The sequence below is a fragment of the Protomyctophum bolini genome, assembly GCF_963924005.1.
Source record: "Protomyctophum bolini genome assembly, chromosome: 15".
NCBI classification, from domain to species: Eukaryota; Metazoa; Chordata; class Actinopteri; order Myctophiformes; family Myctophidae; genus Protomyctophum; species Protomyctophum bolini.
The window spans coordinates 11,831,024-11,843,782 of record NC_137876.1 but is presented as its reverse complement, the minus strand read 5'-3'; the positions used below and the strand labels follow the sequence as shown (position 1 = coordinate 11,843,782).

Here is a 12,759-nt window from a genome sequence, read left to right as displayed (position 1 = left end):
CAGGCATAAGAGGGCTGCTCCTCCCCTCTTACCACAGTGGAACTTGTGGCTCATTTTTGGAAAACATTGGCCTTGCACCATATCATCCCTTAAAAAAGAAGGGGGGGGAAGACTGTGTGTGTGGGGGGGGGGGGGGGTATGCAAATATCATATTTAGTTATAGTTTCAGTCATCATAGCTTAGTTTTCATTTAGTTTTCGTCAGTGAAAAAAGGTAGTCGACGAACATTTTTCGTCGACGAAAACAACACTGGTTGTCTTGTCTTAGTGACGGGCCTATCAGATGTCTTGTCTTATTGACGGGCCTATCAGATGTCTTGTCTTATTGACAGGCCTATCAGAACACTGGTACATGTCTTGTCTTATTGACGGGCCTATCAGAACACTGGTACATGTCTTGTCTAGAAAATTGTCATTTTCAAACAGACATTTTTTTTAGAATCTGATCTCAGGTCAGAATCATATTTAATTTTGTAAGATGCACAATTCTCTCTGATTCGTGTTATAATCAAATGTGAAAACGTATTAAGTCTTTAGTGCATAATGCATGGTCTGGAAGTGGAAGGTCTGCCTGTGACTTCCCAGAAATATTTGGTTGGCACAATATGAGTCACGTGAGTGTAGAGACTTTTGCCTTGAGTTTATTCCATTCTACAGGATCCACACGTCTCTTGATCATTGTTGTAACCAGTTAATACAATTTATCATACACAACGAATTGTGAAAATAGCCCATCTTCAAGATCAACACATTCACAATGTGAGCTTGTAGTATGGGGGGGGGGGGTATTAATAGGGATCACAGATTATAATGGTCTGCAAACTAATCTTCGTCTCACCCAAAAACCTCAGAGTAGGCAGCTCATATAATTACAGAACTGGAGAATACTGATGGCGTGCACAGCACTAAAGTTGAATTATCCCGTTAAAGAATGTCTATAAGTGACACTTGGTCTTTGCATGGAAGATTGATGAACCAAATAAATAACATTATGGTATGTTCTTCATTTTCACAGCTCCTTCTGTGGTAGACCTATCAATCAAATAGACAGAGAAGCGACAAGGGCAAAACAGTCATTCAATCACTGCGTGCAGCAATCAATGTCTAATTGACAATGGCATCTTCTCATTCAAACGTAACCCCAAGAAAGTGTCAAGAAAAGGGACATGTTAAACATAAATTAAATACAAAGTCAGGTGGAGTCCCCAGGACTAGTATCTTGGTTAAAAAAAAGCATTAAAGTCTACAATATCAGCCCTGACAAAAAAAGGATACCGTAGTCATTTTGTATTTTAAAAGAAAATGTGGACGCCAGAGAGCAAAAGACATTTTCAAGCTTGAAAACAAACTTTCTAAATGGGTCCATGTTTATTTCCTGTTGTGGTGTTTGTAAATATCAGCAGGAAATAAAGTTCAACCCAAGCTGTTCCATAGAACAACAGTCCTTGTTCTACTGACGAGGACTATAACCTACTCCCCACAAGATGAGCTCCTTTCTAAAACCTCATCATAAACCACCAGACATGCCTGGGCCATGGCTCAATGGTCCAGGCACCTTGGCTGGTAGTCCAGTCTGGCAGTGTGCCACGGGTTCGACTCCCATCCCGATGGCCTTTACTGCATGTCATCCCCCCATCTCTCTCCCAATTTCCTGTCCGCCTACTGTCTGTCCCTCCATAAAAAGTAAATAAAATAAAGGCGAAAGCCACAAAAAAACATAAAAAATAAATAAAAAATAAAAAATAAACCACCAGACACTAAACATGATGATGTGGGATAACAGCTTCAGGCAAGTATGGACTCAAATTGTCAGTCAAAAACTTTCACTTAAATGGCCAAGCAGCAGCAGAGCATTCTATTTGGCGTTCTCAGAGATGTGGCATTGTTTTAATTCTAAGTATGTTGATATGTTCTTCCTGAGCTTGTTAATTTCTTTAGCAGTAAGTCAGTAACATCTTCCACAGGATAGGCGACAGAGGGGATAAGCAGCTGTGTGGAGACTTCCTTGCTTTAAACAACAGGAAGTGTCCCTTTCCAGTCCAAGCCAGGTTAAAGATGGACATTTCAGTAATACTTCTGGTTATATAGTGTATACAGAACAAATGCCCAATTTATGCTAAACGATGGTATCATGGAGAAATAGCCTTATCAAAGCTCACATTGCATTACAGATGCGATGCATTTGTGAGCTTGTAGATCGGGCGTTTTTGGCACATGCAACACAATTGTATGACATAGATAATACATATAAACCATGCTTAAGCCTGAATATATAATATTATAAACTATCAGCTCTGCCCATTAGTCTACTCTGTTGAATGGATTCCACTCAAAGACAGTACAGTATTTTTGAGAAAAGTGAGGATGCAAATTGTGATTGGCCAGAATGAGATGATGTATGATAAGAGCGCCCCTCACTTCACACAGGTGTGATTGTTGTGACTGTTTTCACAAGTCTGTCATCTTCACCATCAACTCACTTGGCAAAAGTCTGTCACTTACAAAATAAGCAAGATTCCGTTCTCCGCCATTAATACGACGGTCATGACGCTGTGTGGTTTCCTGTTTATTTTGTATCAATTTGTGGCGACTGATGACTCCCTCACTCACTCAGTACACTTGTGCATTAAGTTACCATATACCGTCACTCTTCACTATTACTCACAAGGCAAGTAAATGGAGAACACTCCAAAATTTCGAAACAGCCGTGAATCACCATCACTGATTTCGAACAAAGATAAAATATTGCATCATTCGCTCTTTGCTTGGCTGTTTCATTGACGTGAAGAGGAACTTAGTCATTGAGATGGATAGCAACAAATTCAAAGGATCTGGCTTATACAAATATAATATCCATGAGCATTATTCCAACTCTGTTAAAGATGGGATTTGTTTATATAATTTATTTTATAAAAAAGGGTGCACTGCTTGCCTTATAAAAATATTTCCGGTTATTTGTTTTTCCTCTAGGAATAGTCTCACATCACCCAGAAGCTATTTCACATGCAGCTCTATATTGCTGGGAAATACTGTCAAAGGTGGTTATAACAGGTACTATTTCCCGATTCTCTGGAACTTGTTAAAGCATGGCAAGCCACAGCCTAAATCACAGACTGCTGCCTTATATTCCAAAAGTACTTGTTAATGCAAATGGAAGTAAGTTCATCCACCTGTTTGAGAGCAAGTTCACGATAAAAGTAAAACAAATGTTTTGCTATACAGTTGCAGCACTGGCAGGAACTGAGCAAGACACTGAGATATACTGTAATACATAGCACAATGAAGAGTTCAACAAGTGCTCCAATCACAGTTCTCATTAAGGGAAGGCTTGTTCAGTGGGATGGCCAATCCTTCTGTCCCCATGTTAGATCAAGACGTCATTCTGAGTTAAGAGATGAAAGTAATGACAATAAGAAGAGCAGAAGAAGAGCAAACAGTTATTGGTGCCTAGGAAAATAACTGCAGGATGACACGGGACACGCTTGAGTTTCACTGAGGGAGTTCAGGTGAGGTGAAAGAGAAGTTATTGAACTCGTCCTGGCTGACGGATGGGATGAGAGGACCATCGATGGGCGTGAGGGTGGGTTCTTCCTGGGTAAAGTCTGGGTCAAAGTTGTTGACATCCTCTGCTGTTTTCTGGAGCAAGCAAATAAAGGCTTGGTCTTATTAGCCAGCAAAAGGCTTGGTCTTAACACTGAAATAATACTTTTAAAACTTAGTTTAATGAATAAAACAGTATTTTAACCAAACTGTATGGTAAAGTAAAGTATGTTAAACAATACAACTAGCACATCTGCAGTGAGTGGTTGGAGGTGCAGGTGCTTTCCCTACTTTTCCTTTTAAAAATGTAGACTTAATTTAACTTAACTGTAATTTGAAGCAGACCAAATTAATTGTTGTGCCATCATCTTTACTGTAGTCTGAATATCATTTAAATAATCCCTCTGACAGGAGAGGAAAACAACTAACATATGCATTGTAGCTTTAAAGGATGATAAAACCTGCAGCATCTTTGGCTGAGGATTTCTACCAGTAGTGGTACCATAGAGCCATATGGCTTAAGATTTGTTGCACACTTGCACATAATTGGTAAGAATATGACCAGGAATGTTTTCAGCATTGACAAATAATTAAAATGGACAACACTGGTTGTCCAAGAGAATACTTAAAAGTAAACATTATGTGGTGTGTAGTAAATTACTCCACAGTCTCATTTACACAGTGCCATGTCGTAAATTGTATTAGTCATAGTCATAGCACTTACAATGCGGGGTTTGTAGGGCGGTTCCAGCTCTCTACGGTTCAGTTTCTCCCAATCAATGCCAGTAAAGAAGGCATGGCTGGTCACAGCAATGTCACCGCCCTCCGATGAAACGCAGCCCAGACGCCTAGCTGGATTCTTGGTCAGGAACTGTAGAAAGAGACAGGTTCTATGAATCTACAACTTACAAATACATAATATATAGCCGTGTACCGGTATGTATGTTTATTTATCATGTCCAGTCAGAAAGAGACCAAGTAGATCCAGGGAAGTGCAGCGGCATGATTGCATTTTTTCCTGTTTTTTTCCTGTTCTTGTGAACATACTGTAGAATGCTTACTGAGAAACAAAGGAACAGTGAGTCACTACTTGAATTGTAACTGAGAACAATGTATGGAAACCAAAGGCTGATTTGTGGGTCTGCTGGGTGAGGCCAAAAAACGAACTCTTTCAAATGTAAAACCGCGTTTCAAAAAATGAAAAAATAAACGTGCAGTTTCAGACAGCACCATCAAGGAGTGTCGGTCACACCATGGGGCTGCTATTGGCATGTAGAGGCAGTCAAAACAAAATACCACATCATCCCTTCTCAGCGGGAGGGTAACCAGCCCCAGTCCAGCTGTAGATACTACATCACACAACCACAGTTAACTAAAACCTGACCAGACATCTTAAATTATCAGGACAAAAGGAGTCAAATGTAGTAAATTAATACAGAAATGGGAGAATGGCACTTAAGAAGAAATAAAAACATGGAAAACAGAGGATGAACTATGAAAATACCAGAGCAGGGAAAGGCATAGACCCGTTATTAGAGGTCCAATTGTGGGGTCAATGAGTTTGTGAGCTGTACGCAATTCCCTACCACTTTTGACCACAAAAGGAAATAAGACTATTTCGCTCAAGTTCATGCCATCTTTCCATGACTACACCTCAGCTGTGCCATCCACTAAGCATGCCATGTCAGCACTTACAAAGAAAATGTTAGAACCTGCCCACTCCTATCAAATGCATTAGAGCCCAACCGATATCATCCGATATTGACGTAAATAATGGCTATCATGGATATATCCAAATCAGCACATTGCAAGTTTCTGTTTCAGTGGACAATAACGTTTTTTTGTTAAACTGTAAAATATCCTGCATCCATTACATACGGACGGTATCTTTGTCACAAGTGCCACATTTGAGGGATCATGAAAACAAAAATACATGCATATTTTGTTTCCCTTAGTAGAGAAAGACAGCAAATATGGGTAATGAATGAGGCATTAGACACGAAACATCAGAGACATGCTTGCTTGCACTTGAACTTTCAGTATAAAGCTTTCAGTATAAATAGCCCAGGGCAGTTCAAATCCACTCAAACATTACATAAGGTTTGTGGAGAGGAGCAAACAAGTGGTGGAACTTGGACCAGTGCCATCTCAAGCATGTTTTGCATAACAGCATGTTGGATAAGCTGAGAGGCGGGAGGGAGGGAGAGAGGCATGGAAGTACAGTAGGGGGGATATATTTATACTATAGCATACATGCCGTGTGTGTGGGCAGTGGTGCGTACTTTAATATAGTTAGTAAGAGTCAAGGCCAACAGCTGGCTGTCAGAGCTCTGCCAGTCATTCTGCAGACAGAACAACAGCATCATGCAGTATAGCAGTGGTTCTCACCCTGTGGGTAAGGAACCCAATTAAGGACTTTTATTCATGCCTCTACATACAACAACAAAAAAGAAAGAATAAAAAAGACCATTACTGCATCAAAAGTAATCAACAAACTACTATAAAAACTGGCCAAATTGTCAATAATGTAAGAAAGATGCAAACATTGTGAAAATATCCCCTCTACCAGTAAGACGCGGGAAGCGAACGCAGCTGAGACCCTGCAGATCATGTCTGTCTGTCTGTGTGTCTGTCCCGCTATACGTCCAAATATGGAGTGTGTTGCATCAGCAATCACTCAGCTCCATATATGGGCACAAAAGGGGCCAGGTCCACATATACAGTAACAGCGGGACAGACACACAGACAGATAGACAGACAGACAGACAGACAGGATCTGCAGGGTCTCAGCTGCGTTCGCTTCCCGTGTTTGCGCGTCTTACTGGTAGTAAGTGCTCACTGCGTTCGCAACAAGCTCGCAATGCGAGGCGTTGTAGATTTTTTTCACAATATTCATCTGTGGAACCGAGTGAAACAAAATGTAATGCCTCAACTCCTACTTGTCATGGTGGGGGGTCCCCAGTTAAAAAAATGATCATTTTGGGGCAGTCGTGGGCCGTGGCCTGAAAAAGGTTGGAGCCTTTCTCCGTGGGCTTTCATTATCCACGTCCATTATGATGTCAATGTGAGCCCTGCCACCCGACTTTAGCATACACAATATGAAGTCCTTTTAGTGGCCTTTACCCCCACAATGTTCTAAATACAACCTGCAATGAGCAATTGATTTCCCTTTGCTTTTACAATAGTTTGCACCTTAAAAAAAAAGAAAAAGCATTCGCAGACATTTCCGGGAATTGTATAAGGACAATAATGTCAAGACCTCTTAGATTGGGCAAACTGAGGACACAGGAGGAGGCCAAAGTCCTGCCACTGAGACAAGAATATCTTGATTTATTATGCCGTAATTCAGAGTGGTCACGGTCCATTCAACTCATTATGAATTGGAACACAAATGATAAGAGCCATGACGCCAATACTCTGCTATACTCTACTCACAGCTTTGAGTATTTCCACCGCATCCGCACTCAGCCAGGACGCGTAGACGATCTCCTCATTGAGGATGGATTCAAACAGGTCGTCTTCATTCTCTGCCTCAAAGGGGGCGTGTCCTGAAAGCATCTCATACAGCAGTACCCCCAGAGCCCACCAATCCACCGAGGGTCCATACAGCATCTCCTGTAGGATCTGTGGGTTCGAAAAATCACATCAATCTGACTGTTTATATACTGTACTGTATGTACAGTATCACAGAGCAGATAGCACGAGAGAGTTTAGTTCTAAGGGACTGATCGTTATTTGTCAGAGGTTGGTATGCTGCACACGGAGTTGCACCACTCACTTCACACGGGTGTGATTTAAAAAATAATAATATGGGCTTTATACAATTTGGGTTTCATACAACTTTAATTTGTTGAATTTTCCTTTTTTTTTTTTTTATTAGTGTCTATATTAAGTTTACCCTGTATGGTGACTCGACATGGTATCTCCCATATTCTGTTTACATCGGCTACGTGTGCGTCTTTCTTTACAGTCTTTTAGTGTGCGGGAGCACGGAATATAACGCTCGTGTCATTCCATGATCACATTCACAGGGATATCACCAGACGTCGCGCACACAGGAGTTCTTACAGTTAATATACTGTACTCTGTATGTATGTGTCATGGCACAGAGCGCACAAGAGAGCTTAAGGGTTAATTTATACTTATGAATTAGGCTTAACTGTCGTACATGTCATAACATCAAGCTAAAACACAACACACTGTGCTCACTTAGTGTGTACAGTATGTGGAGCACAGTGAGGAATGAGTGTTGAGAAAAAGCAAAAGGGACCATTCATAAATCCTGACGTGCAACACTTCCACCATGAATATAAAGACCTACACAGATCATTCATAAATCCTGACGTGCACACTTCCACCATGAATATAAAGACCTACACAGATCACCCAAGTACTTCATATGGGAAACAAAGCACGTCTTTCATGGTGCATTATGATGAGGTGGTGGACATTAACACTAACTAAGTAGTTGTATCATTGTTTTTGAGTGGTGCAACCACTCCAAGGAACAGCTATGTCCCTATGTCGATCCCTATGTATGTCCCTATGTTTAGAGTACCAACCCCCCTGTTGCATCACTCACTTCAGACTGGTCTGATTTTTGAGTGGTGCAACCACAAACAGCAATGTCCCTATCTCACAACTAGGGAGGTACCGATGAGACATTTTGGCCGATATCGATATCAGATATAATTAATTGCTGTTATGGCCGATAACCGATATAATCAATATGATCTCATTCTGTATTAGGAAAATACAGAATTTTTGCCATTCTGAAAAAGGCTTATAAACCAATGTTCCAACTTGTTGACTGTTTTGAAAGCTTCCCCAGAAAACATTGATATCATTTGCAGCCTTCATCATAAAAAAAGCTTTTTTCAGGCCTTATTCTTTTTTTCAACATAATAATTATAAAATAAAATATATGCTAAAACAGATATACTATTTTACCGATACCGATATATCCTTTTAAGCCTTTAAGGCCGGAACCGGGCTGGCACCCTGGGCGTGTTCCTGTGGGTCTGGAAGTTCCGGGGACCCACCGGGGACGCCCACACAGAATTGCACCAATCAGTTCACACAGGTGTGATTTTTTTAATTTATGTTGGTCCCCCAGGGAGATGACTTTCACTCCACTACATCTAGACTATAACTAGAAATATTGCACGTTTGACTTCACTGTGTGAGCTTGTAGATGTGCTATTTTTGCACATTATCATTTTTTATGTCAATACAGCAATGAATTGATATTAAAGAGAATTTTTAATTTGTACTTTAACGTAAATGTATTTACTCATACTGGGTACAAAGACAGAGCCTGTCTGAAATACAGCAGACTCCCTGGGCCGCAATTCCACACAGGTGTGCTACCTTTGAATAGGTCTGCAAAGAATCTGGAGAAATGTGCACGTTGTTGAGAATGTTGTGTTTGTTGAAAGAGGTGGAGTAATGGCGAGAGGATGGGCCTGGAAAGTGAGTTATGTGAACTGATTCAACCTGAATCATAGAGAGCTAAATAAAGAAAGGAAAAAATATGTATGTATCCCTTGTCTTGATTAAAATGTGAAACACACAAAATGGATGCCCAGTGCACTTGGATGCCCAGTGCCACTGCAATGATTTATAAATGCACTATGATGGATATCAGTATCAGCTTTACTAAACGATATGTTGATAATGCAGTTTGTAGTCACAGAATAATATGGGCAACTGTAATTAGATGGGGGGGGGGGGGGGGGGGGGGTTTCTAGACCCACAGGAACGGTGCGTTCCTGGGTGCCGGCGTGGTTCCTGCGTGCCGTCCCGCATCCGAAACGGTTGAGAAATGACAGAGTTACCGTGTGTGGGTCCCTCTACTGTACTGTACTGTCACTGTACTGTACTGGCACACCTGGAAGCATCATATATACAGTTAATACGTTCGTGTGCGTTTGTGTGTGCGTTAGGTTGCGCACAGGTGGTGAAAAACAACCATGCTGTTTTCGTGCTCATACCCAGACACCCACCCACCCAGCCACCCACACACATACAGTAGCTCCGTAAGGGAGTGGTTGCACCACTCAAAAAGTACACAGACCCAGTGGGATCCCGTTCACCAAAGTATATAGGGCTTAAGAGGTTAACTGACCTCTGGAGCAATGTAATCAGGAGTACCACAAAAGGTTCCTGTGGCTACACCTTTAAATATGCCCTCCTTGCACATGCCGAAGTCTGCCAACTTGCAATGGCCATCTTTATCCAGAAGAACATTGTCAAGCTTTAGATCCCTAGGAGGAAAAAAAATAAACAAAAACATGCAGTGTGAGATAGTAATGTTCATGAAATGTATACCCTGCACATGTAAACTCATCAATGTTTGTACCCACAACAGCCTCAAAAATAGGTACCATCTAGTAATAGAATATTGGCAAACCCAGGGACCAATATTTAGTCCTTTGATCTGCTCCTTTGTGGAAAGTAGGTGTGGTGTTTTCCCACAAAGTAGTGGTTTTGGTGCAAAACAAATGCTTGCAAGTGATTCAGAATCATGACAGTCCTAGTTTGACCTCCCAACTTTCAGCAACTATCACAGGTCCCCCTAGGGGAGATGAAATTAAAATAAAACATGTTTCCCCCACATTTGTTATCTACATTGTACATTCTACACTGTATAACTGCCATAAAATAAGTTTTGCAGCTGAGCCACTTCATGTGTTAACTCCTACAAATAGTTGTTCACACTTTTATAATAGACGGCAACCACACCTACCGACTTTACAGGAAGACCAACCAGTAAACGGTATGAGCAGCAGTTGTTGGATGCTTTCCTCTATGCTTCATCTGATACACAGGCCAAGTTTGATTAAATAGAAGATAAGTGAACATACCGTTTTAAATTGTGTAATTGTGCTTGTGAAGACATGGACCTACCAACTTGCCAAGTGTATATTATTCTATTATGAATGACTGTTTGATAGAGCTTGTGACATTATGTGCAGAAATGTTCACTGTTAATACTGCCATTAAAACAGTGATAAGCAGTGATGCAAATAGCCTGCATCCTGCATCCTTAGACTCACTAAATTGAGAAAGGATGCAATCATGTCACCCTCCGGGGGTCCTGGGATACTCTGTACTGTACTCCAACGTCGTGGAAGTAGGACTCATAAAATGTCCCTGGGACCCATCAAAAGACCACCCCTGGGTCCCGGGACGCATTACATTGAAAACCTATTTCCATTCCTGGATAAGCCTATTCAGGTCTAATAAGATGCATGTAACGGTATTCCGGTAATTCATAAAACATCTAAAGCTAAAATTAGCTCTTAACTATATGTTTAAATAGTTGATATTGAGTTGTATTGAGTTGTGCTTGAAATGTACTGTAATTCTGCAAACTGTTTATAAATACTTCAACACAAAATTGAATGCATTCTGAAAGATTTTTTTATTTTTATTGAAGTAGAGCGGCCGCATGGAAAGGAAAGGTTCCCGGTTTGGGTTAGTGTTGAAAGTGAGTCCTTGAGCAAGAAAGTGCTTCCGATGAGCAGATCCATTAGCTATTTTCCTTTTCTTTTTCTGTGACAAATCTTCTCTTATGGGGGTCCATCCATGGCACAAACTCTGTGGCCAAATACATATTCATTTGGGGGTCCTTGACATGTTTGAGAACCACTGCACTAGATTACACCACTGGATGGATGGTTGGTTTGGCAAGACGGAACCACTTTTCTAATATAAATGTTTACCTGTCAAAACCTTAATAGGACTTCCAGTCACACTGTAGATTCCAGAGTGTTACTTGATCTCTTGTGCAAACATAGCCATGTGGATTTGTACATGTTTTACTGTATGGAGTATGGACACTAGCTATAACTGTGCTGTCTCAGTTCATCTGCCATTATTAGGATAGACAATGGTGCCATTCTGACCTTTTAATTTCCTTCCGTCTCACAAAAGACTTCGGAGCATTAAGACCAGACAATCCTGTACATACTGTACATATCCTAAAGCTGTCTGCCTCCTTAATACTCCTTAACACAATGTAAGCCACAACAGGTTAAACTATTAAAGCAATTCAGAGCATTGGTTCTCAAAGTGTACCCTTGAGAACCATTTGCTTTTTGTATGTTTTGTATTAGGCTCTTTATCAGTGAGTCGTGGTTTCACTTTTTGTGAGCTCACCAAGACAAATTCAAATCAATCGTGAATCAACATTTTGGATCATACTACAACTAGTATGATCACTAATATTTTAATGCCAAGCTATCAAGACAATTCATGCTCATGTTATGTAGAACCCCCTATAAAGATAAGTGGTAGCAGGGAAACAACTCCAGTCACTATGTTTCCATTAGTGTTACCATTTAGTCAATGTCTGTAATGCATTAAATAAATGGACTATTCAAGAATCAACTGACATTCTATGTAACTCAATAGTAACGTAATGACCCACTACTGTCCACCGAAAGTCATAATTTTCGTTTAACTTACTTGAATTGAAAGTTAATAATGTAATATATGCACTCTAAATACTGTAACTCTGTTAAAGTAGCTTCCCTGATACTAAGAAGAAAACACCCTGCATCAACATGCAGGCCTGTGGAGCCGATGTCATCTGACTAACAGCTGAATCTGCCCACTGCTTTGATCAGGTGACCAAGCACTGTAACAAGGTCATTGAAAGGTGTGTGTTTGACATCTGAGTGGTTGTTCTATAGCTGTGTGCAGATCTGTAACTCTCCTATTTTACATTCTTCTTCATAGCGGGAGGGAAAGCCACAGGTGTACCACACATATTCTATCCCTGGAATAAAATATTTTGAGACGGGGGCATCTTTGGCCAAAAATATATAATTTTGGGGCGCCTTGATATTAAAAGGTTTGACCGGCGCCACCGATATCATTTAGAAGACATTTGTAGAATAGGCCTTAATGGGTTAATGCTGAAAGTGAAGGGGATGGTTGGACAGTCAGTCAGACAGACAAGCAAACATGGTGTGGTTGGATTAAGCCGGTTTGCTCTTCCCTCCTATAATCTGATTGTATAACACTGACTCAGATGCTTATGGCAACTGCGCCTAAAGCCTAACAAACAGTCCACATGAGGGCAACGTTGTACTACATGTCAGGGACAGTCAGTCACACACGAGTCAGAGCGAAACATCGGTAATGTCGAGTTCAAAGAAAGCAAGAGGTTGTGGTGGGGGTTGCATGCGTTGAAACACATCAGTCTACTCTG

General features: G+C 40.8%; 1 protein-coding gene across 1 annotated transcript in view; it reads right to left on the bottom strand.

The window, feature by feature from the left end:
* Positions 1–639: 639 nt before the first annotated feature.
* Positions 640–12,759, bottom strand: part of prkcha (protein kinase C, eta, a) — a 32,230-nt gene continuing 20,110 nt past the window's right edge. Inside the window, exons 11-14 of the mRNA XM_080784544.1 lie at positions 9,667–9,805; positions 6,975–7,163; positions 4,264–4,410; positions 640–3,635 (exon numbers count right to left, since the gene is read on the bottom strand). Coding sequence (XP_080640670.1) covers positions 3,489–3,635; positions 4,264–4,410; positions 6,975–7,163; positions 9,667–9,805 — 622 coding nt within the window. The 3' untranslated portion in view covers positions 640–3,488. The remainder of the gene's footprint in view (positions 3,636–4,263; positions 4,411–6,974; positions 7,164–9,666; positions 9,806–12,759) is intronic.